Source organism: Neopsephotus bourkii, unplaced genomic scaffold, assembly GCF_033783945.1.
Source record: "Neopsephotus bourkii isolate Nb327-2 ecotype Australia unplaced genomic scaffold, CSIRO-AGI_Nbou_v1 NB_284, whole genome shotgun sequence".
NCBI classification, from domain to species: Eukaryota; Metazoa; Chordata; class Aves; order Psittaciformes; family Psittacidae; genus Neopsephotus; species Neopsephotus bourkii.
This window is the reverse complement of record NW_026900793.1, coordinates 889,367-913,637: the sequence shown is the minus strand read 5'-3', so window position 1 is coordinate 913,637 and position 24,271 is coordinate 889,367. Positions and strand designations below refer to the sequence as shown.

The window sequence follows — 24,271 nt, the reverse complement described above, 5'->3', positions numbered from 1 at the left end:
TTCAAGACGATTAAGAAACAGATGTTGTTCCTCCTCTGTTTCAGCATACTCCATGTATTAAGTTGCCTTTCAGGCATAATTGGAAAATCTATATGCCACTTTCTACCTCACAGACGATCATATTAACTTATGCATTAATTTTAGCCCACCTGAGGTTTAGAACAGAGCCACAATAGCGAACATAAGCTTTTCCTCCCACCATTCAGTCCTGAAGCAAAATTGATAAAAAGAGTGACAACAATAGTACTACTGTACACTGACTAAAACTTCTGCCTGCTGTGAAAGGAAAAGAGGTTACTAGTGCTCTCAGGAAATCCAGAGAAACCAAAATCTGATGTTGTAGAGAAGCAATGTGGAAAGCTATGTTTAGAGGATTAAGAAAAAGCAGTGGTGGAAATTATTCCTTTTGCCACTCACACTTTGGAATTAATTCTGTAAGACCACAAAATATTATTCTCCAGTTCATAAATATAGTCCCTCAGTGTACGAGTAGGCATCACAAGTAGACACATTTTATCTGTTATGAAGAAATGACTGCAAACATACAGATGCAGAGAAGAGCCATATGTCATCTGTTATATGTAGTTCCAAAACTAAATCTGTGTGGGAATCTACTGAATATACACAACCAGCTAAAGTTTGGGTTTCAAATGCATGCCAAGAATACTGATACTTAAAGAATCCAACTTTTGGTACCAAAGGCTATAGTTACACAACCCACTGAGGTGGGCAAGTTCTGCTGGAACAGCAGAAGGAAACATCCTGCTGTTGCTCCCTATTGCCATAACTAGGCTGCTGCATAATATGGAGATAAGGGATATTCATATGACATGGACAGCTTAAAAAGCACACTCGCTCTTTACACACTTCCCTAGTAGAGTTTTTTAGAAAGATCCTAATTCTTTACTTCATTTCTATTTAATGTGGCAACAGATGAGAAAACTCAAACAGAAATAGTGACCCAGTCACAATTATTAGAAATACCTAAAATCTCAAAAAATACTTCATACCAGTACAAGGGTCCAGGAGTGTTGCTGCCTTAATTCATGGTATCTTTTATGTTCACAGAAGTGAGACTTACCTAAGTGTTTGAAAAGAAGCTTTTTGAGGAAGAAATAGAAAACGGGTTTATTTCAAATGTATCACATTGCTTAAAAGCTTATTTCCACTATTGGCTGTCATCTAATAGGTACCATTGGAGATGTTATAAAAATCTGTTGTAACCACTATAAATAAGCTTGATGCCAATCTAAATTCTCATCCCCCTTTTTCACTGAAGAAGACTTCCTTGAATAATTTTCCACTGGATAATTTTGGCAAAGAATGACAGACAGTCTTGCCCCTCTGCAAATAAATTGAAAGGAAAAGAGATCAGCCTGTATTTCATGAAGAATCCATACTAGGGACTCCAGGTTCCCACATTCATTTCACATATCCTATGCGTCTTGCTCAAGACACTAAGCCAACAATGCTCTGGTGACAGTGTGCCGTAAGATATAAAATAATAGAAAATTATTTTAGTTATTAGTCACTAAGGCATCTTAAGAGACATTCATGTTGCACACCTCAGTCAAATGACTGGCCATGCATATGGGCTAGAACAACATAACAGTACTCACAGGCAAAGCAGATACTGGCTTCTCAATCTGCTCAGACTGAATTATTCACATAAAGACAGTAAAAACGAGATCCCTGAGGATACTGCAATGTATTTTACTCACACAGAAACTGCCTGAACTGCATATATCTGAAATAATTTACAAGGCCATCCTAGTCTGAGATTTTAGTACAGTATACACCATTTTTTCTTAGGCAAGTTTACATAGTAGATTTGAATGTAAATAACAGTATTAAACTAATATTTAATTACTAATTTTACATCCATTTAAATCCTTTTTGAATGTAGCAGATGATGCTCATTTTCAGATACTACTTTTACAAATTAAAAAAAACCACCCCAAACCCTCCAGTTACCACATAACCATGGGACACTTCCTTTAACAGCTCCTACAATTTTCAGATGTTGCTCACTGCAGGAAAGTGTAATGTCATTTTCACAAAGAGGGAGCTATGTCTTTGCAGATCCCTCAGGTTGTCTTTATTTCTTCCTTAACAGAAGCTGAGAAAAAGATAAGCAAGGGCCTCCCAGGCATTCTGTTTCATACTAATGGCAGATACCACTACAATCACAAAGCCATACTCCTATGCCAGGTAACTAGAGGGATGAAGGAGAAGAACAGCCCAGATTATTTATCTGTTTAGTACAACAGCTTTTTGTTTGGATATTTCAACTTCAGCATGTGTAACAGATATGCCAGATGGCACCAGACGTATGTAGGAGAAAGTACATTTTGGCACACATGCTAAAGGAAAACAGAGATCTAAAGGTAACCACAAGGACAGCTAAACATGGGTATCACCAGAACTATAAGGCCTCCAGAACTTTTACTCACATATTAAAACCAGTATGGCATCAGAGGAAGTGTTTACTTACCAGCAATTGCCTTCTGAGTGAAACCCAGAACATGGAATACACATTAACAGATGAACAGATCATCTCAGATCAATTAGAAAGCCTTCATGCTGCACTGCTCATGCTAAAGTATCTGTTTTAGAGAAGTCTATATATCGATTAAGTAACACCTCTAGAGATCCTTATGTCTTATCACAGAATCATAGTTAGGGCTGGAAAGGATCTTAACATCATCCAGTTCCAACGCCCCTGCCATGGGCAGGGACACCTCACACTAAACTATCTCACCCAAGGCCTCCTCCAACCTGGCCTTCAACACTGCCAGGGATGGAGCATTCACAACCTCCCTGGGCAACCCATTCCAGTGCCTCACCACCCTAACAGGAAAGAATTTCTTCCCTATATCCAATCTAAACCTCCTTTGTTTAAGTTTTAACCTGTTGCTCCTTGTCCTGTCATTACAGTCCCTAATGAAGAGTCCCTCACCAGCATCCCTATAGGCCCCCTTCAGATACTGGAAGGCTGCTATGAGGTCTCCACGTAGCCTTCTCTTCTCCAGGCTGAACAGCCCCAATTTTCTCAGCCTATCTTCATATGGGAGGTGTTCCAGTCCCCTCATCATCCTCATGGCCCTCCTCTGGACTTGTTCCAACAGATCCATGTCCTTTTTATGTTGAGGACACCAGAACTGCACACAATACTCCAGGTGCAGTGTCACGAGAGCAGAGCAGAGGGGCAGGATCACCTCCTTCAACCTGCTGATCCCAACACCGATCCCTGAGGGACACCACTCGTTACTGGTCTCCAGCAGGACATCGAGCCATTGACCACAACTCTTTGCATGTGGCCATCCAGCCAGTTCTTTATGCACCGAGTGGTCCATCCATCAAATTGATGTCTCTCCAATTTAGAAACAAGGATGTTGTGTGGGACACTGTCAAATGCTTTGCACAAGTCCAGGTAGATGACATTAACTGCTCTACCCCTGTCCATCAGCTCCATAGCTTCATCATAGAAGGCCATCAAAGTGGTCAGGCAGGACCTCTTCCTAGAGGACGTAGGATTTTCAACTTATGATCTAGCAGATGAGACAAGGTGGTGTCCCTATCAGCTCTGGAAAGATTCTGGGAGATAGTGACCTTTCAAAACACAGCCTAACTTTAAAGTCCAGCTTTAAGGATTTACTAGAATTCAGCTATCGGAGGTGTCACATTCGAAGCAGATGCATTAAACCAGAGCTTCACATGAGCAAAGGGTGGCCAGATCCACCTTACTAGTCTGCTAGCAGGCAGTCTTGTGTCCCAGCTAGGTAGGCTGGCTGTAGATCTCTGTCAGAACACTATCAGAAGATGATCCTGAGACAGCAATTAGAAGTGCAAGGAGTTACATTTAAATATATAACGAACTGAATGCTGTCATTTTTGTCTCTAATAAATACATCATAATTTAAATACATAAGGCCTTCTACCTCGCATGCAAAAACACGAGATGTTTGTTGCTGATCTTTTCCGCAGTTATGCTAGAAGAATTGTCTTATTGTTGGGCTCCCCCTTTTATAAATCAAAGCTTTTAAGCACAGGTGCTGAACTGTGACATCTCATTTCAGATGCCAGTTCAATTTTTTTAGTATAACCAACTCCATTCTCTTCAAACAGCTCCTGATAAACTACAGAAGTTAAATATTTCTTCTTTTGACTTTGCAAAGCAAAGCACAGTAGAAACTGAATTACTATTTTAAGAGACAATGTGTTTTCCCAGTATCTTTCCACCACATGCTGGCTAACAATTATGGTTAACTCAATGGTTTTACCATTCTGTGACTATCTGTCTGAACACGCCTCAGGATATCAATTTAAGCACTAAACAAATTTTTAATGTCAGAAGAACTCATACAACTCCATCCACCAGGTAAATTTGTCATTTCTGAGACTTAGCAGAATCAGCATCTTATCCAACACTGACACCCTGAAGAAGGTCTATCTGGGATGAAGAAGGTGGCTCTGCTGGCCTACAAAGAACTTGTGGTAACGTACCATTATCCTCTCCCTTACCCCCCCCCCCCCCCATTTCTCAAATTGGATTACTAACTTCACTGCAACTTCTGCATAGCTGTGCTTCAGGATCATGTTTCAGGATGTAATTAGCCTTACAAAAAATGAAGGGAAAATGCTTCAGTCATTTTATTTTCCATACATAAGCTGCAACTTATGGGGAAATCATTCCTGTAAATGGACAAAGGAAAAATTTTTCATGCTAAAAACTTCACCAAAAGAAGTTTGATTAAAAAAGAGTTTAATCTTTGAAAAGATTATAGGCTATAAGGACAGACACAGATTAAGAAAATATGAACTGAAGAAAAAAGCTCTAATTTTAACAAATGCTGTCTGCGTTAATCTTTAGGCTTGCCAAAATATATTATCTCTGTAAAGTAATAAATCTACACTAAAACCATGCTACCAGGAAACTAAATTTCTAAATACATAAACCATAATGGAATAAAATACACAGGTTTTGTGTCTTTTGAAAACTCTCCATTTTCCTGCTCTTTCTGTAACTGAAGGGGAATTTCCAGCTGTGCCCTGTCAGCCTACGGACCGAACATATTGTGCTGCTTTTCATTTTCCTTAAGTGAGCTTTTTAGTTCTCCAAGTAACAGTATTAGCTGATGCTCTGCACACAGAACAGAACAGCGCTTTGTCCCCAGGGAAAGAAGCTATTTCAGACTTAACTAAGGAATCAGCTAACATGTTTCAACAAACCCTACTGTTTCTCTGTTTATTTTAAAGATATCACTGTGATTTTGTTTCACTTGCAACTGGAGACTAAATGACACCAAGCAGAATCTGCTGTTAGGTTAGATTACAAGGTAAAAAGTTTTAAATTTTAAATTACTGCTTAAAGCATGGTGTTGAATGGCTTAAACTATGTTAACTTTGCAAATATGTATGAAATAATATTGGCTATATTTAGCAATACTGAACAGAAATGCTTTTCTAGATAAAATACGCAATACCAGTTGAGCTGCTTTTTGTTTGGTATGAATGTTTGCCATGCACTTCAAAGCTTTAACTAACTGAAAGTGCAATTAGTTTTGCTGGTATGAATAATGTAACTCATTTCTATGCAATAAACTTAAAGAAAAGTATGTGAAAAATCTTGGTAAATCACTTTAACCCCTTGTGTATCATGAGAAATAACCCTGACATCTTAGAGACATGTTTGAATTTAGACTGCATAAAGATAGATTATTGAATAAATTCTGGTTTTCCTAAAGGGTCACTACTTGAAAAATTAACTATTTCCATTAACATAATAGCAAAATGGCAGATACTGAAGACAAAAATTTTGAAAGCTACAAACTACTGAATACATTACATGATAAAAGTAAAGGTAATACAGATGCTTTCACATTCCATGCATGATCTACACATTTATGGGTAAAATTAAAAAAGGTATAGTAATGCAGTCATGTTGTGGGTATCTGGCAGTACAAAGATATAATATTTAATTATATGAACTATCAATAATTTATTTTTATATGTAATTATTTGTTACAAAAGTTGTATAAGTTGAATAAGCTGAATTTCCCGCAAATTAAAAGTTGGCTGGCACTATACTAATTATAACTTCCTAATAGATAAGCTGAGGACACCAGTCCTGGGCATTAAAGGCCCAGTGCTTTTAAGGCCTTTTTCTTGTACAACTTTCATTATTTGGGCCTTAAAATGTGAGACAGCACTTATTAAACAAGGCAGGAAAGAAACTTAAAAGCGTAGCTCAGAATTTTTCATGCAAAGAACACCATTCGGTTCAAAGCAGCACTATTAAGCTTTCAGTACTGAAAAGTTAACTTGGTGTGAAAATACAGCATATAAACTCACATATATGAATGGGATTAGTTTATGAAGAGATATTATTGGGGGGATGTCTATTGCCTTTTCTTTTTTATTTGTAATTATAAAGTATTTTATGAAAGCAAGTTTCAATTTAAAAATGATTTACTGTAGTTTTACTCTATACTGAAGTTAACAGCAAAACCCTGAGACATTGTTTGTACAGTAAATATAATATATTGCATTTACTGTAAATTACATTATATTATTCCTGACTCTTAAAAATACATACATAGAGAATAAAAAAGTATTTCAGTCATGCCATTATACATTATTATACATATTATACATTATATCACGCCATGGTCACAGGAAGAATCGGTTAAATGCTAGAAAAGCCCAAATATAATGTAGCAGCATTGTAACTACATAGCTATGGTGTTATTATAAAGTATACTATAAAAATGTGACCATAATTAAGATGTCACTAGTTCAACAGAATGAATACACATGTTCAAAACTTTTCTTTGTATATTCAGTTTTCCCTAAGGGCTCTCTCTGTGTTTAATTCTAACTTGCAGAACAGAAATGTACTGTGTAATTTTACAGCCAGTTATTACCACGCAAGTTAGAAACCAAAAACATGAGGTCATTGGTCCTTCAAGCTGAGGTACTAAGAAACAAGTACTTTCTGAAAAAGGACAGACATCACGAATGCAGAGTAAAAGCTTTGGCATCTATCCGATATATTAACTGACAGTAATTTCTGTAAATAAATGTATGGACAGTCTGAAGTCTATACAGCACTTTGGAATAACTGATTTCCGATGGGTAGAAAGCAGTAAACTAAAATATGGATTAATTCAAGAACCCTGCTACTACATGAGATGTTATTTGGATTTCTGAGCCACTTGCAGCTCAAATTGCCTTTACATGGAAATCAAACCATTAGCTTAGCTTAACAAAACTCTACAAATTAATATATTTGCTGTACTATTTTAAAATTAAAATAGTTGAGCACAAACCTTACAATATTAGAAAGAAATAAAGCCATACTGTTTTAAGCTTACTACTGCCAACTCTCATTTTAAAACATGAGAATAAAAAAGCCAAACCAAACCCCAGAATTATGCTGTGGAAAGCATGAAGACACAATCACATACCTTATGTTAAAGAAAATTCAGGCAGCTTGGGCCAAAAACTTGACCTACTACATAAATCAGAAAATACCAAGATGCACCAAGTTTTAAACAAAATCTGATTCAGGGAAAACCAGTTCAAGTTCCTCAATTAATTCTTTCCTGTACTTAGACAATATAAGTAACTATATTAAGACTAACTCCGAAGTGAATGCCTACATATGAAGTCAGACTGATGAACATTAAGAAAAAGCATTTTTTTAATCTCCTCAACATTTTCTTAGAGAAACACCGTGGATATACCCTAAAGCTTGTCTTGGACACAAAGCCTAAGTGCTCCAAGTCCCAAGCTCCTCACTAATTATCAGCATCACAAGAATACTTGTATCTTCACTGTCTCACTTTAAACAGGCCACAGGACAAGAGCATTTCCTTTCTGAAAAAAATCTGCCAGCAGAGCTATGACAAATCATTAAAAACTTCAGACATGCAAAACCTTATTTCCACACAGGTAGAGCCACCGCTGGATACGTTTTCCATGCATACTCCTGAATCTTGACTGCTCTGTTTTCGAATGCCACCTATTGGTGACAATAAACCTATTTTTTCTGTAGAACTATTAGGAAGACTCCATATAAAGAGGAATTATGAATTTCTTAGAATGTAAACGCAGAACACAACCCATTATAGATCAACCTTTTTAGAATACCTATTCTTAATAGAGATTTCCACTAGGAAATCAACTGTGGGATGTCACAGATCATGCTATTATGATCCAACTTCCAAAAGGTCTCCTATACTGCAGAACCAAAGAAACCCCAGAACTATTAAAGAGGAGGATAGCTAGAAACAGAAGCAAAAACAACATCTCATATCATCTCTGGTGAAAAATACCTTGCACAGAAATGACAAGCCAAAAGCATTTGGGGCAGCATATCAGAAATGCATTGCGCATTTGTCTGTTACTTTGCCATTCCCATGTTCAGAAGTTACAACAAACTGCTGGAAATATTAGCAATCAAAAAAGTGAAGAAACTCTTAACAGCTTTTAAGAACACCCTTGCCGGAAGCAGTAACAACTACTAAATTACTAAACTACCTCTTCAAATGCAACCCCAAATACAAAGCTGGCATCTATCTGAATTTGGCTGTTGCCTACAAGGGCACTGAACTAAACAAACGCTGAACTAAAACTGCTTACCTGAGCTCTCACAAGGGCAATTTCTTTCCAACAGGGAGCTTGGTTATATTGACCTACCATGTATTGCTCCACCTGCTTTTGAAAAGCACACTATATTCTTCCCTGTGAGGGTGCTGAGGTGCTGGCACAGGGTGCCCAGAGAAGCTGTGGCTGCCCCATCCCTGGCAGTGCTCAAGGCCAGGCTGGACAGGGCTTGGACCAAGCTGCTCTAGTGTGAGGTATCCCTGCCAATAGCAGGGGGTTGGAACTGGATAAGTGTTAAAATCCCTTCCAACTCAAACCATTTTGTGATTCTATGATATGACTGACATAATTATTAAAAGCTCTCCAATATCTAATTTTCTTCATCTTTTTTCCCCCATTCTAGAATACTTCCTGAGACACACAAAAACATGCAGGCTACATCACTAGTCTATTATTTCCTGCTTGTGTCTCTGTGCATTGATTTTTCTCAAAATGAAACTAATGCACTTCCCAGGAGGCAAAGGAGAAGAATGCACCACAGAGAACTGCGAAGGAGCTCCTCAGCTGAGCACAAGGACCCCAGACAGGCAAGGATGAAGTTTCCAGATCCAGTTCCTGTAGTACCCAGCATACCTCTCATTAACATTGATGATGGTGTTATGGGAGTATTTGACTCTCTCATAGGTTTGGGTGGACATGAATCTAGTTACAGTGTCTTGCCAGGTAAGAATAAAGCCCTTCTACTACTTCAGAATAGGCAGGTTTTTCTCTTGATTTCAAATGAAAATTATCAACTCATGAAAGCTTTATGCTAGCTCTACTTGCAATACATACTGAAAGGAAACTTACCTTTTTGGTGACCTAATTTTGTTGCCTTCTATAATAATGATGGGGTTAGCATATGAAGCTATTTAATTATCTGTGCCTAAGTCCCACAGGGAATCCTGCTTTGCCAGTTTACCGTTCTGCAAGTTTTCTGCATTCTCATTTCATCTTAACTAATAAAAATGTTACTGGAATATTCTCATAATTACAAATCTATAGCACATTTGAAGGCCATTTTGAAGAATTTCTTGCTCAATACATCTCCTAAGTCAGTTAACATGTCACTGAGGCCCTAACACCAGTGTTACTTAAAATAGACTTAAGTTCTTTTGTTTTGAGTTGTATTTTTGAAAAGCTGCATTCAAACTACAGCTACATGCAATATTTCAGAAATAATTCTTTTGTAAATAAATTAATAATACACAATAATAGTTGCAATATGAAACTTACATTACAAATCAAACCCTTTTGACGGAAAACCAATCTAAGAGAGAAAAACCCCACTCGTTCAACACAAGATCACTCTTACGCTCCATCAAGAACCCAGGTTTATTTAAAAGAAGTTCAATAGCATGATTTATATAAAACTTGCCTTTCATGTGATCTACAGGTTTCTATATTGCTGCACTAATATGTATTTTATGGTGTTTGAAGGAGACGTAGGGAAGAGTATTTGATATCTTAAGGAACAAACAAAAAGCACGATTTCATTAATCTTGATTGAAGCCTGCCTTGGTAATTTTAACAGGCTTCTCTTCAGTCACCTCAAAGAACAGAAGACTAGACAGGCATTGAGGACTGAGAGCTGTTAAGCATCTCTTTGGTCCTTAGTGCAGTAAAGGAGGAGACAACTCTTGCTCTAGGATGCTTGCGATTCTATGTTCAACATCGCAAATGGGAAATTATGACTCACAAACCAGAAAATTAAGATTCACAAGAGTCTAATAATCATCCATTCATTCTCAAAATCAGAACTTCTGAATACTACTATCAGCATTTTTCAGTTTTGAAACCTGTTAACCAACTGAAAACTACTGAAATGCTGTAACACTTCATACCTTTTCATGAAAAGAGATTCAAAGGTTGAAGAAAAGACGCTAGGGTTTTCTGAAGAACCCATACAGGATCATGTCTATAGCTAAGAAAGACATAGGCACTTCCATTCCAGCACCAAGAGATCACACACTGAGTAAAGTCATCATACGCAATTTTATAAGGATAAAAACAAAAAAAAACAAAACAAACAAGCAAACAAAAAAACCACCAAAAACCCCAAACAAACCCTGATTACCACTGTTCTACATAAAATAATCTGTTTTCATAAGCATTAAGCCTTACAGTATGTCATACATGAAGGACATGACCACTAGGTTAATAGGTCTCAATTTAGATAGCAAAACACATTTGAGTCACATTTTCTTAATAATTACTAATTGTTGCAAGTCCTTGCTTTTGGAAAGGCTGAACCATTTAAAGTAATATAGTTTTAAATAAGGGTTTTTAACCAGGGGAAACCAGCAAAACTCTGGACAAATAACATTTCTAGTGTGTACTATAATATTACTCCTACCATACATACTTCTAATGTCAAACCTTTAATTTAAAAATATTTTTTAAAGTAAGCAGAGGAAAACACCACATAAATAGCACACACTTCATGTAAGATATTCCAGTCTCGCTGTCAGAGACCATCAGTCATGCTGAAATAATGCATGGTTCTTCCCTCCTCCCTGCCCCATTTGTTTTTTTTCTATCTGGACTTGCATCCAAAAGCTGAGCTAAAACCGCTGAACTCATTTTGTTTGGAACTTGATGCTGAATTTACACCATATTTCCAAAGGTTAAAAGTCCTGTGCTCATCTGCCAAGGACCTCAACCACAAGGTATTTTTCAGTCTAGCTTTTGAAGTTTAAAATATTTTCAAGTTAATGTCAGATTTGGAAAAAATGGAGCCTATTAAATAACAGATCACTATTATTAATCCTGCTTTACTATAGAAGAAAATGCAATCCAAACCTTCATTTTCATTCTCCTAGCTACTTATTTTGCTCTTAGTAGCCTAAAAAAACCAATTTACAGATATCATATGCAGGATGAAAAGTAAGAGTTAAATAGAGGTTTAACAGTAACAAGACCTATCTCCTTCCTCCATATCAAAATCATGTGAACCATTTAAATTAAAACAGAGAGTTCATCACAACAGAAGGTAATTTGCAGCAGTTTGTCCTTCACAGTCTACAATCTGCCCACTAAGCATTACAGAATACGATGCACACTGTTGCACTATTTTCTCTTAATCTTCACTTCTCCCTGCTCATAATACAACTGAAGTTATTCTGTGGATAAAAGCTTCAAGGAGCACCTCAACGCAGCCTCTACTCTGTCTCACAAGAGTTTTATTGCAATGCAATACAAAGGTACCTCTTTGCCTTTGAGCACACACATTTGTCTTGCTGTTTTTTTTAATAATTCTCATGTACACAAAAAACAAGCTGATTTGTTAAAAGATGTCTGCAGAGGCCAAGACCTGATAACCCATATTTTTATGCTTATTCAGCCAAGATTTGCCCCAACTTCAGATACAGTCTAGCAGCTAAAACAAAGAATTTAAGGAAACACAGAAGAATTTCCATCTTGAGCCAGATATGTTCCCCTGGAACAGCTGACATTTTATTATTCAACATGAGAAAGTGTAGTGTTCTTTTTTTGTTTCCTTTGGAGATTATTTAAAAGAAATATTGTGGTTTCCTGGCAAGCATATAAAAAACAGAAGTCAGGATCCAGCAAACAGCTGGATTACAGATACCTGGGTAGAATGACAAGGGACTTCCAGCCAACTAACATTTGGCCTGGCCTAACTCATCTCTCCTCCTTCAGTTAACATGGCCTGAGTTGATCAGAGCACAGCTTTATGCAGCTGACATGATGCATACATATCCTGGAGCTTTGAAAAAATCAAAATGCAACTGTTAGTAGTTTAATTTTTCCCTCTTTCCATCCTCAGAGTAACAAATAAGGACTACAGAGCAGCATCCAGCAGGATGATTTTTATAATTAATTTTTATTCTAGGAAACAGGCTTACATCCAATGGTCTTAAACAGAAGGGCAAAGGAGCACCATTGCTAAGAAGCTGAGAGGAGGACTACCTTGAAATACTGAAATATACCTGATTTTGATTCAAATATTAATTCCAGAGACATTTCAAACCAAACATTTACAAGAGTCTTGTCAGGACATTTAGAGACTATCCTGAATTCTGTTCTAAAAACGGAATAACCAAGCATGGACCAGGCTGGAGTGTGAGAAAACGAACCCTGCAAACAATCCCTCCAAAGACAGCCTATTGCAAATGGAAGTCGCTTGCACATAAATTTAGTTCAGATGAGAGTTTCCCACTGTATTAAATCTTCATTGGAAGGAGGAAGTCAAGCAAAATAGGAAAAGAGGACCTATTTTTATTTCCATTCAGGACAGTACGAAGTAACATAGTAATGGGATTTCAGCTTGAAACAAATACTTCACCAGTGCATTTAATAGAAAGGGGAAAAAGGAAGGAAAGGAGAATCTCATCAGATTCAGAGGTACACTCAAAAATAGAAAAGGATTTATATGGGATGAAGAATTTCAACTTTGGCTTTCCTTCTCTCAAAAGACAAAAAAAAGAAAAAAAAAAAAAGCAACAAAAACCCCATCCAAAACAAAAAAAAAAAAACAAACACACACCCCCTCCCCCCAAAAAAAAAACCACACCAAAAAGCATAATGCTGAAGTGCAATGTTTGTCCCAGAGTCTGGCAGAGAGCTGCCCAGGGAAACCTTTTCTTAGGTAGACTCCATCACTGGAAGGAAAGGAAGATTTGGAAGAGTTTCCTTCCAAAGCCTTTACACTCTCCAAACAACTTCCCTATTGAATATCCAAGTATAGCTTAAAGAATACATCTTGTTTACATTTCCTTCTGAAAATTTTGACTGGTACCATAGGAAATCTCAGTTTTTTGTAGATTCATGTCCAGAAACTTTGGAGATGAAGTATTTACTAGCACAAATTGTTCAACCTTGCTGCTTTCCGAGCAAAGAGGGTTATTTCAGATAAAGCAAGTTACAGGGAAGAGGTTTGCCACCTTACAAGTCATTACAGGATAGACTTATTTCCATTAAGCCTACGAACAGTCACTACAAAAATGAATATTGTTACCTTCCTGGTTCCACAGAGCCCTAGCAAAACTTTGTCATTTTATGTGCAGTATATTAGAAAAGACACCTAGTGCACAAGAAAGAAAGAGAAGCGGGTCTGGACAAAAACATTCTGAAGTTCTGAATGACATATTTTAACACTCTTTTGATGAAGCAAACTTTTTCTTCTTTCTCAGCTGTATCTATGCACATCTTTCATTAAGATCCATTTCTAAGGATGGAGAGGAAAGAAGAACTATCATGCAAAACACCCTCAGAAACTCACCATCTAGGCTTAACCTTTCCATTTTAGGAGTATCTCTCAAGTTTAATAATTCAAGAGTTTTTCCAGAAGACAAAGCTTGTAAGGGTCCTCATCATCTGGCTAGGAAGAGGGAGCAGAGGATTAGAGAGACAGAGAACCTGCACCCAGTTTTCACTGTGAAGATGTAGCAGGTAACATACATGTTAATTGTGTGCCTCTCCTTTTGCCTCCATAGCTTGAGCAGCCAAGAACCAAGTAGGGATTGGAGACTACTACAAAGCAGAAGAAAATGCAGTTATGAAAAAGAAGGAATAAGGATAAGATCATTAGAATAGGGTGTATTTTACATATTTTGAAAATAAGAACAAAATAGTGCTTCTTTCCAAAGTTTTAAATGATCACTGTTGGTTTCATTTCAGTTTAAGCTATTTAACTCCAATTTTCTATTTTCTTTTCTTAGGAAAGACAGGGCACTGCACAGCTAATGGGATGATTATGTATGATAAAGCCGTCTGGTCTCCCAAGCCCTGCATTACCTGCCTCTGTTCAAAAGGAGAAGTGATATGTGATACCACCATGTGCCCTCCTCTGAGATGTCCCAAAACAATTATACCTGCAGGAGAATGCTGCCCAGTTTGTTCTGATACCGGTACAGTACACCATAATATTTTTACTACTTTAAAACTACCTCATGCAAAACCTAACACAAATGTTACATTTAATAATAGCAAGGATTACAAAGTACCCATTACCCTTTTACAGAGAAAATAGTAAGAGCAGGTCTTCATAATTTCTACTCAAGCTGACTTCAGCTTCTTGCAGTACACTGAATGTTAGAGGAGCTTGATGTAATATTTAAAGAAATGAAGATATTTAGTATGCAACAGCAGAAATAACCATATTTCTATTTTTTTATTTGCCCCTTTCTGCTTCTTCCCTCCTACCTTTAAAATTTTTTGTAAATGTACAAAGAAAAAACATCTGGTTACATTTTATATTGGACTTCCATTCACAATGGATCAATCAATAGCTACTAGCCATTTTTAACGTATTAGACATGCATAATAAACATCATACAGTTTACAAACTTGTACATCTTGTTAGAAGCATAAAAACCATGCAGTTATTTGATATAAATCGAGAGAAGGAAGTCAACTCTCAAGAGGAACAAAAGAACTGCAATTCTGCTTATTGGTAAAAATTTAAACAAAATCAGTACCTCTAAAAAGGAAACGAGGAAATGAAGGTGAAATGTGATTTCCCTCCCCCTCTCCCAGTACTCTAAGCCTGCAAAGTACTGAACTTAATCACCTCTCACCATGAAAATATTATTTAGCCTTAAGTACCTGTGTGCACATGTGAGGCAAAGAAATACACTAAGTAGAGACATCATAGAAAGTAAATCTAGAACTAGAAATCGTGTTGACTGAAACATTCCTTTTATGCGTTCCCTTTTGTTTCTGGAGCTGCAATGAATCATGACTATCTACAAACTCTTCTGAGTCAAAGTAGCAATATAAGACAGTGTTTTTATTCTTTCAAATAATATTCTAAGGGGAATACTATTCTTCTATAGCTACCATATGTTTACTGAAACTTTAGTTTCATATCCTCTTATCAGACAACTATTTTTTTTCCACCCCTCATGGCCTCTGGTTAGCCTCCTCTTTGGATTCAAGTATTATTTCACTGGATGACATAAGTGAGTTTTCTGGTGATTCTCCAGAACCCAATGACGTTGACAACACCAGTGTATTGTCATCAGCACATACTCAAACTGAGAAAGATGAACTGCTGAGAACAGAAGTGATAGAGGTTGAAGAGAAAAAGGGTCATAAAAAGGATGGAAAGAAAAGAAGAAGGAAAGGCAAAAAAAATCGACAGAAGTATAGAACCTATCACAGAGAAAAGAAGCCTATCAGAAGAAAGGGAGATGCAAAAGAAGACATACAAGATGAAAGTGATGAAGATGATGGTACTTCCAGAATGCCATCTCATTTCCCAATTCCGGTTCCACCCATAGAAGCTCCTCCTTTGCCATCTGGATGTTCAACCTCGGACACCACAGTAAGCTGTATTAATGCCAAACTTAAACAAATACCACCAATCTCAGATCCAGATCTAACAAGTCTAGACCTTACAGGTAGATAAACGCTTTACTTTGCATGATTTTTTAAATGAATTAATAGTATCCATTCTCAAATGCAGTCAACAGCAGTATTAGTACTTTGTTGCTCCTTATCATAGAAATGTATCAGAGTGAATTCTAATTTCTAAGCCTCTAAAGCAATAAAAGTTAGATTTGCTTACTAGAGTTTAAATACTAATATGAACACATAATTATTGTACATAATACAATTATTTTTGTAATATATTTTTGATGCACAATATGACACAACTCAGATGCATGCTGTAATTCATAAATCAAACTATTTTCTTGAATTCTATCCTAGGAAATAGTATCACTACTATCTCAGATGAAGCATTCAACGGGATACCTAATTTGGAATGGATTGATCTCAGTAAAAACAATATTACCTCTCCCGGCATAGGTCCACGAGCATTCAAAGTAAGAAAGCCTAACTTTTCTACTATCCTATGACTAATTATCGCTTAAAGGGAAGTTTTTTCTGCTTCTCAGTCTATGGATCCAAAACAGTTTCCCCTAGTACGAGTAACCATCATATAACTACAGTACAGTTAAGCCTGGCTTTTTCAAGAAATCTCTTGTATCAAGAATAGCTACAGATTTTTGAATGACGTTCACCAAGTATTAAATGTTAAACAATGAGAGCGAGACATTTTTCTGACATTTTATCAGCTGCTGTTGAGAGATTTCAGAATTGAAGGGCTCAAGTTCCATTAACACTACCTGGGACACATGGATTTACAAATGTTGAGCCTCAGTATCATCTTTCTCATTACATTAGCTCTGTAAAGCTTATTATGTTCTTGGATTCCCCAAAAGATCTGCCTGTGGTAGGTCTTGCTAAAAAAATCCACTGAACAGTAGATCATGTAATCAGCTATATGCTTATTGCTCACTATCTTTAATGAGAAACTTCCAAGCACTGCTGCTTACTAAAAGAACAGCTTTCTTGTAAAATAGTCCAAGAATCTTTCTACATTCAGTTTTTCCTGTACTGGGAACGTACATGGTAACAGGCTGTTCCAAGTGCATCTACATATTCTTTATTTGAAGACAGAACAGTCTCACAGTAATTTCTCATGGTAGTAATTTAAGTGTGGAAGTAAGGCACCAAGGCCTTGCTTTTTCAGGCAAGATGAATCAAAAAGCATACAAATAACCAATGGAATTATCACAGCGTGTTTTATTTGTTTCCTGCCATATGCAATCAGTCTTGTAGGAGACCGTATACCACCTCCCTCCACATAAAATGAACAGCTTTGGCCGATTTCAAGGGATTTCAGCTCCTACAACTCCACAAAGTGTATGGAAAAGACAGACCAGGAAGGTGTCCCAATTGTGAAATAAATTTTAGTGAGGCTTACATCACAGCAGGCAGTTAAGGCAAAACAGGAAGAAAGCAGGCTTCAGCAGATCCACTGCTAAAACAACTCCACCTTCTTAAATGCTCACTACTGCACAACTACTGATGTGCATTTATTTAAGCTACAATACTTTTTCATGCCAGTACTTTAAGCTGGCTGAAGTAATAAAAATCCTAGGCCACTGAAAAAGTTGCTGTTATGCCTAAATACATTTTCTGACCTACAGAAAACCATTGATTTTACTCATGAATGAAGAGTATAAACACATTACCTATAAATGCATGGACTTCAAACTCCTAAATACTGCAGTGGTGTAGTGAGGTATTACCCACATGACTGAAAGACGGCAGCAATAATACAAACAGGAATAGATAGCTGCTGGGTGGCCATGTGGAAATTTGATGTTCTTGCAGTCACATGTTCCATTAACTGGCCGCTTTTGTTAATATTGAGCATAAAACCCTCAATTAAGTAGACTAAAAGAAAAAACCTTTTTATTCAAAACACTGGAGATTAGTGCACTGCTGCTGCAAACCTTCAAAAGCATGTGTTTAAGAAAACATTAACTATGATTACATTATATGTTTAACCATACACTTTACACCTTGATAATCTAAGAAATCTTCTTCTTCCCTATGATTAAGATCCTGAAAAAGCTAAAACGTTTGTATTTGGATGGAAATATGCTGGTACATATTCCATCTGAATTGCCATCAACTTTGGAAGAAATAAAAATAAATGACAACCACCTTCATGCCATTGATGAGGACAGTTTAAAAGGTATTTAGAAATTTAATATAAATCATATGAAATATATTAAAATAAATTTGAAAAGCAGAAGGTTCAACAAATGCATGTTTTTTTTATAACCAGAAAAATAATTGCTAGCTTTTAAGTGTTGTGTTTTCCAAAAGCAACAAAAGCTGAAGGATTTGGATGACTAAGTTTTTTAAAATTACATTTTCCCTTCTTATGCAACTGCTACTCTCCAAAGGAAGCTTCTGTTTAAGGTTACTAAGTAGAGGTGGATATGTTGAACATACCTACAGTCTTACAGCTGCTTTCTTTTCCATTCTGAGTGGGGAGGAAGCTATAAAGCTCTAGTTATTCTCTAAAGTTCTACAAACTAATAACCAGTATAATCCCATGATTATGAGATAATAAAGGAAAACCCTTTCGCTATATTTCTTCATTGGTGTGAACTGATCTGAGTAATGTTTAAGACTATTAAATTTAAAGCATGTATTTTAACAAGATATGAGATGGAAATAACTATCAGATATCTGACCTTCTTCTCCCTAGATTTAAAGAACTTGATCACCCTGGAATTGGAAGGAAATAAGCTTAGTGAAGCAAACGTCAGTCCTTTGGCCTTTTCTCCTTTGAAAAGTCTCTCTTACTTGCGACTAGGAAGAAATAAATTTAGAATTATCCCACAAGGTCTTCCCAGCACTCTCGAGGTAAAAAACAAAACCAGCCAACCAAAAAACCCAAACCAACCAAACAAAACCAAACCATCAAAACAAGAAAACTTCATTTTTCCATCTTCATCTTTCCTCCCTCCCTTACTTACCGACTTAAAATCATCAGGTAGAGATAAATTTAATTTTATAATTTTTTTTTCTAGATACAGTGACAATTTAATTCCTAAATAATTGCTCCTCGAAAATTACTTATATACCAACTCCATCCTAATAGGTATCTTTAAAGTTTGAATTTCTCTAGTACTGTCTCAGAAAACTGTAGCCTGCAACTTTGTTCCATTATACATCCTTCACTTAACACTCCTAATACAGATCATGTCTCAGTGCAAAACCATTATGAACTTTGAATCACCACACAAAGTTCACAAGACAGCAACAAGAATAGAGAAAGATATAGAAAACCTGTTTTATAAGGAAAGACTAAAGGAATCAAGATTGTCTAGTCTGAAAGAGAGAAAGATGCCTAGATCTAACCATGCTCTGCCTCTTTTGGCTGGCCTAAGTCTCAATTTCCCTTGCTTTCCTAGCCTTTGCTGAATCTCACCTCATTTGGGGTAGGGGGTAGTGTTTGAACAGGAGGTTTATTTTTCTTCCTGGACAGATTCCTTATTCCTTGATTTTTAATAAAAAAAATTTCTTCTTTTATTCATTTCCCATCCCATTCCTCTGCCCAGAATTTGAACGTGATTTGTTGCAGTCGTTTGTGTTTTTTTAGGCAAGATATCTGGAAGGTATTTTCTTCCTCCCTTTAAATCTCTCTTTAGTTTCATTCTCAGCTTACCTGAGTCTTTACTTCAAAAGATAAATCTTGCTACCTATTAATTTCACTATCTGTCTTGATTCTATCTTTCCCTATCCTCTTTCTCATTTCAGCGTCCTTGTATTTATTTCCTTTTATCCTTAGGATCCTTCATAAACTGAAATGCGAGGAGGAAAAAAACCCCAACAGCATCTTTTCTGTAAAACTCTAGCTTCTTTTGCAGCTACTGCCTGCAAATTTACTTGAGCATAATGCTCTCCAGTACCCATTCACTCACACATAACAGTTGGTTTTTTCTCCCTTCATCCCTCCTTGATGAAACAGTGAACACCTGGCAAGTTTTTGCACACTTCATATGCTTTGGGAACATTTAATTTGAAACCAACACTTAATAAATTCACAATGGCTTTCAGGCTATGAAGTTGCTTTTCTCTTTTCCCAAAGTGTTCATCTACAGGCACTAAATTCTATTTCAAGTCCTACATATATTCTAGCCAGTTTTATTTCACTTCATATTTATCCTACATTACAAGGGATTATCAGGAATTTAATCTCTGTAAACCACAGAGATTAAAAATATTTTAATAAAAAATAGATTGCACTTTCATACATTGCAGACTCACAGCATTAAATTCTGTAAAACATTAACATTCATATTTCTCCAGATTTGAAAGTTTCAAAGCTCACAAGTACCTAGCAAAAATATGAAGAAAGCAAGGCTCTTTACATTTTTCTCACTAATAACTTTCCATGACAAAAAATATTGACATCTTCTTGTTACTTTCACCACTCACATTGTATACTCTTACACTGCACAAGTTAAGGCAAGACCAAAGATACAGCTCTTTTCCTATTTGCTCTTTCAAAGCAAGTGAGAAAGCAAAACAATTGTTTTGAAAAAGAGCGTTCCTGAAAGTCACACTTCAGCTACAAAGTGATTCAGAAATTCTCAGCTGTATCTGGCAGTATGGAGGACATGTAAAAGATATATCCTGAATTTGCAATGGCAAGAACAACTTATTTTGGTTTCATAAATTTTTTTTCCAAATGCACTTACAGGAGTTATACCTTGAAAATAATCAAATTGAAGAAGTGTCGGAAATTTGCTTTAACCATACAAGAAACATAAATGTTATTGTGCTAAAGCATAACAAATTAGAAGAGCACAGAATAGCACCTTTGGCTTGGATAAACCAAGAGTAAGTACAAAGCATTTACACTGTCATTATTTTCTTTTTCCTCTGTTATTAGTAAGTCAGATAACAAAATAAATAGTTCCACTTCATTACTTCTAATTTGAAATTGTAATTATCTTTTTATTTGCTTGTTTTCCTTAGCTAATTTGCTTTAATTTCCTTTTCTTAAATTGTATAATCTAGGAGGTATTCAGTCAGTTTTCAAACAAAACCACTTTATGCCTCAAATCTGTACCGTAGTAACATAAGAGTATATTTTTCTGACTATGCAATCAAAAAATGGATATAAATTATCAATAACATTCCATATAATATCACAATAACTTGGCATTAATATATAATTATCTCACAGATAACTTTTAAATAGTTTAATTTTCCCTAGCCTTATTTCCCATTAGATTGAAAATCAAAGTAAGTAAGATGAAAGGAAGACTGCAGCCACACTCTGTAAGAGTAGAATGTAAGCAGAGCAAACAACAAGAATGAAAGCAGCAAAAAGTGATACTGCTTTTGGTTCTTCTGATAAACTCTTTGCTAAGCTATGTAGGGTACCTTTCCATAACCTGCTGTAGTCCTATCAATTGATTTCTGGATTTCTAAAATGCTTAATCTGAAAACAACTATACTGCTCCTAACAGCTTCTCTCATCTCTGGAAGTGAAGCATACTGGAAGGTTTCTAAAGGAGCCATTCACACAACAATGCAATTTCAAATGGGCTTTAGAACAAGTTTAAAATCCATGTCATAACCACTAAGTTGCCTTCTTATTCCACACTTTCCAGTGTCACTCCTTGTTGTAATTAATCAATGCTTATCAACCACAAATTAGCCCCTTGAGGTTTCCCTGTTCAGCCTTCTCTCTGTACTCATTACTGTAGATTTCTTCCCATCAACAGAATCATTGTGCTTCATTGGTAATTAATGACTTCAATTCTTTTTTTATTCCCAGAGTAATTGTACCCCACCATGTTCCAGAAAATGCATTCTGCTCCATTCACAAAAACAAATTTCCTTTTGAAATTTAGTTTCCTGGTATCATGTCAAGCAAATTTTGTAATGTAGCATTAATGATGCAGTATGCTATAATGTTTTAATCCTCTTTTTCCCCTCCCCCCCTCCCCCTCCCCAATGCAGGAACTTGGAATCAATTGATCTTTCTTATAACAAGTTATATCATGTTCCCTCCTATCTGCCAAAATCTTTACTACATCTGATACTTGTAGGAAATCAGATTGAAAGAATTCCAGGATATGTCTTTGGTCACATGAAGCCAGGACTGGAGTATCTCTACCTGTCCTTTAACAAACTTACTGATGATGGAATAGATCCAGTATCATTTTTTGGAGCATACCACACTCTAAGAGAGTTGTTTCTGGATCACAATGAATTGAAGTCTGTACCATTTGGAATTGATGAAATGAGAAAACTACGTTTTCTAAGACTGAACAATAATAAAATAAGGTAATTTCCGCACTCTTCATTACATTTTAACTAAACCCTTTTTTAAAGTAAACCTTTTTTGTTACCTTTAAGTAAAGCTTTGTTAAAAAAAATCTGGAGGAGGTGCTAAATCCTGAGTTTTCTATTGCAATATTTCTGCATACGATAAGAGAAAAGTGAGATTTCAGCCTAATAGTTCTTGAAAACACACAGATACCGAGCACCAGTTCTCTCCAGACATTAATCTGTACTACTGCCTGGGCCGCATGTCTGAACAGGCAGCTACAATTTGATAGGCACAGCAAAGCACCAGCGTTTTCTGCTCTTGGACCAGAATCCAAGCTGGTTGCAAAAGCATTGGAAGGAGGCACCAGCTGCTGCTGAACACTGGAAGTGGCCTTTCTTCAGGTTTTGGCCAGCACAGCTGTTCAGTTCATGGTGCTTTCTAGTTCCTCCATGCAGTTTACAAAGCAAAGGAGTGACAGAGTATCTTATGTGCGTTGTACAGAAAGTTTTCATTCAGCAACATGTAGCAATACTTCCCTATGTGAACCTAAGTATAAATAAGTGTAAACAAGTATAAATGAGAATACAATGCAAGGAGAGAATTTTAAAAAGAACGATTTGTAGATGTCCTCAATAATTACATTGAGAAATGTTGATGTACTGATTAAGTTAACATTTTCAAGTCTCCAAATACACAGCATCTTTGACATCAATTATGAAGTTATGAGTCATCTTGAATAATGAAAATATAATTCCTCCTACAATATCACAGGACAGTCCCTCCAGAACGCATCTGCAAGGCTCATCTCAGTGATGATGATGTTCATGACAACAGTGAAGAAGACGAGACTGAAGATTCACGTTTGGAACATGTTCATCTTGAAAACAACTACATCAATACAAGACAGCTGTCACCACACGCATTTTCATGCATAAGATCCTACTGCAGTGTGGTTCTTAAACCACAGAAGAGCAAATAAACACCCAAATTTTGCATTGCAACCTGTATCTCTAGGAACTCTATTCTTTGTTACTATCAGGTCTGCTTACTTCTGGATTTAAACCCTGCTTACTACTTAAACAAGATACAGTATATTATATACTGAAGCAAAATAGTAGTGTATTTTTCAATGTTTCATTATAAAAACATTACATGTAAAAATAGAAGCTCAAGTTTATGTCACAAATTTTTATTTCTATTGATAGAAATTCTACTTAAACACAACAGGTCAAACCATGCCCCCGGATACACCCTCTGCAAGATCAGATTTCAGAAAAGAAGGCTGTAACTAAACCCTCCACTTGGTCCTGTCTTACTTCCTGAACAGAGTTCAAAACATTTTAAATGGTACCACCAGCTTTAAAAATTATACAAATAAAAGTCCTTGAGCTAGGAACATTCCAGCAATGCAAGAACCAAATTCTTAAAACATACCTGGTACTGGATTTTGTACTTAAATTCTCCCTTACTCAAGTAAACTCTTGCCTGCAAGACACAATGGTACTTCATCTCCAGTGAGTCAAAATATAACACATTCCTTGTAAGAAACAATCCTAAGATATGCGGATTTCTGTAAAAAGTTTGCTTTGGGCATTTTGTTTGGAAAAGTACAGTCAGATGTCATACTGTAGTGATTTGCTAAGGTCAGTAAAGAATGGCGAAATCAACAGGCTGACTGTTTACATACTCTGTTGACATGATTTGATTTCATTGCTTGTGCACTTTCAACATATGATTCCTTCCTTCCTTGTCACTTTGGCTAATGTTTTGGCTAACATTCCTTTGTCTTTGTAAAACACCATTAAGCTCCCAAGCTACTGTTTTGAGAGACTAAAAAACCTAAATTATTAAAATTAATTATTTTAGTCTATTGCTAAATAACTTCAGACCTACTTCGCAACACTGCTGAGCAGTGCTTTCAGAAACTTTGCTAAGCATTTTAGATACATAGATTGATCCAAGGAGGGATGGAAAACAGGCTGCTGTATTACACCATTT

The 24,271-nt window shown here is 36.4% G+C and overlaps 3 protein-coding genes across 4 annotated transcripts in view; 1 reads left to right on the top strand and 2 right to left on the bottom strand.

The window, feature by feature from the left end:
- Positions 1 to 24,271, bottom strand: part of PBRM1 (polybromo 1) — a 351,134-nt gene that overhangs the window by 224,066 nt on the left and 102,797 nt on the right. The window lies entirely within an intron of this gene.
- CENPP (centromere protein P) overlaps positions 1 to 24,271 on the bottom strand; it is a 133,482-nt gene that overhangs the window by 22,444 nt on the left and 86,767 nt on the right. The window lies entirely within an intron of this gene.
- On the top strand, positions 4,857 to 23,439 carry ECM2 (extracellular matrix protein 2). The gene is made up of 10 exons (XM_061346981.1): positions 4,857 to 5,339; positions 9,014 to 9,333; positions 14,334 to 14,522; positions 15,534 to 16,016; positions 16,327 to 16,442; positions 18,031 to 18,166; positions 18,689 to 18,846; positions 20,690 to 20,829; positions 21,961 to 22,287; positions 23,045 to 23,439. Exons 2-10 carry the CDS (start codon positions 9,039 to 9,041, stop codon positions 23,250 to 23,252), a joined length of 2,052 nt encoding a protein of 683 aa, XP_061202965.1. The 5' UTR covers positions 4,857 to 5,339; positions 9,014 to 9,038; the 3' UTR covers positions 23,253 to 23,439.

Coding starts and splice junctions, on each gene's coding strand:
- ECM2 (XM_061346981.1), top strand. CDS start 9,039: ATGCAGGCTACATCACTAGTCTATTATTTCCTGCTTGTGTCTCTGTGC. Junction 9,334..14,333: donor TAGTTACAGTGTCTTGCCAG/GTAAGAATAAAG, acceptor TTCTTTTCTTAG/GAAAGACAGGGCACTGCACA. Junction 20,830..21,960: donor TTGGCTTGGATAAACCAAGA/GTAAGTACAAAG, acceptor TCCCCAATGCAG/GAACTTGGAATCAATTGATC.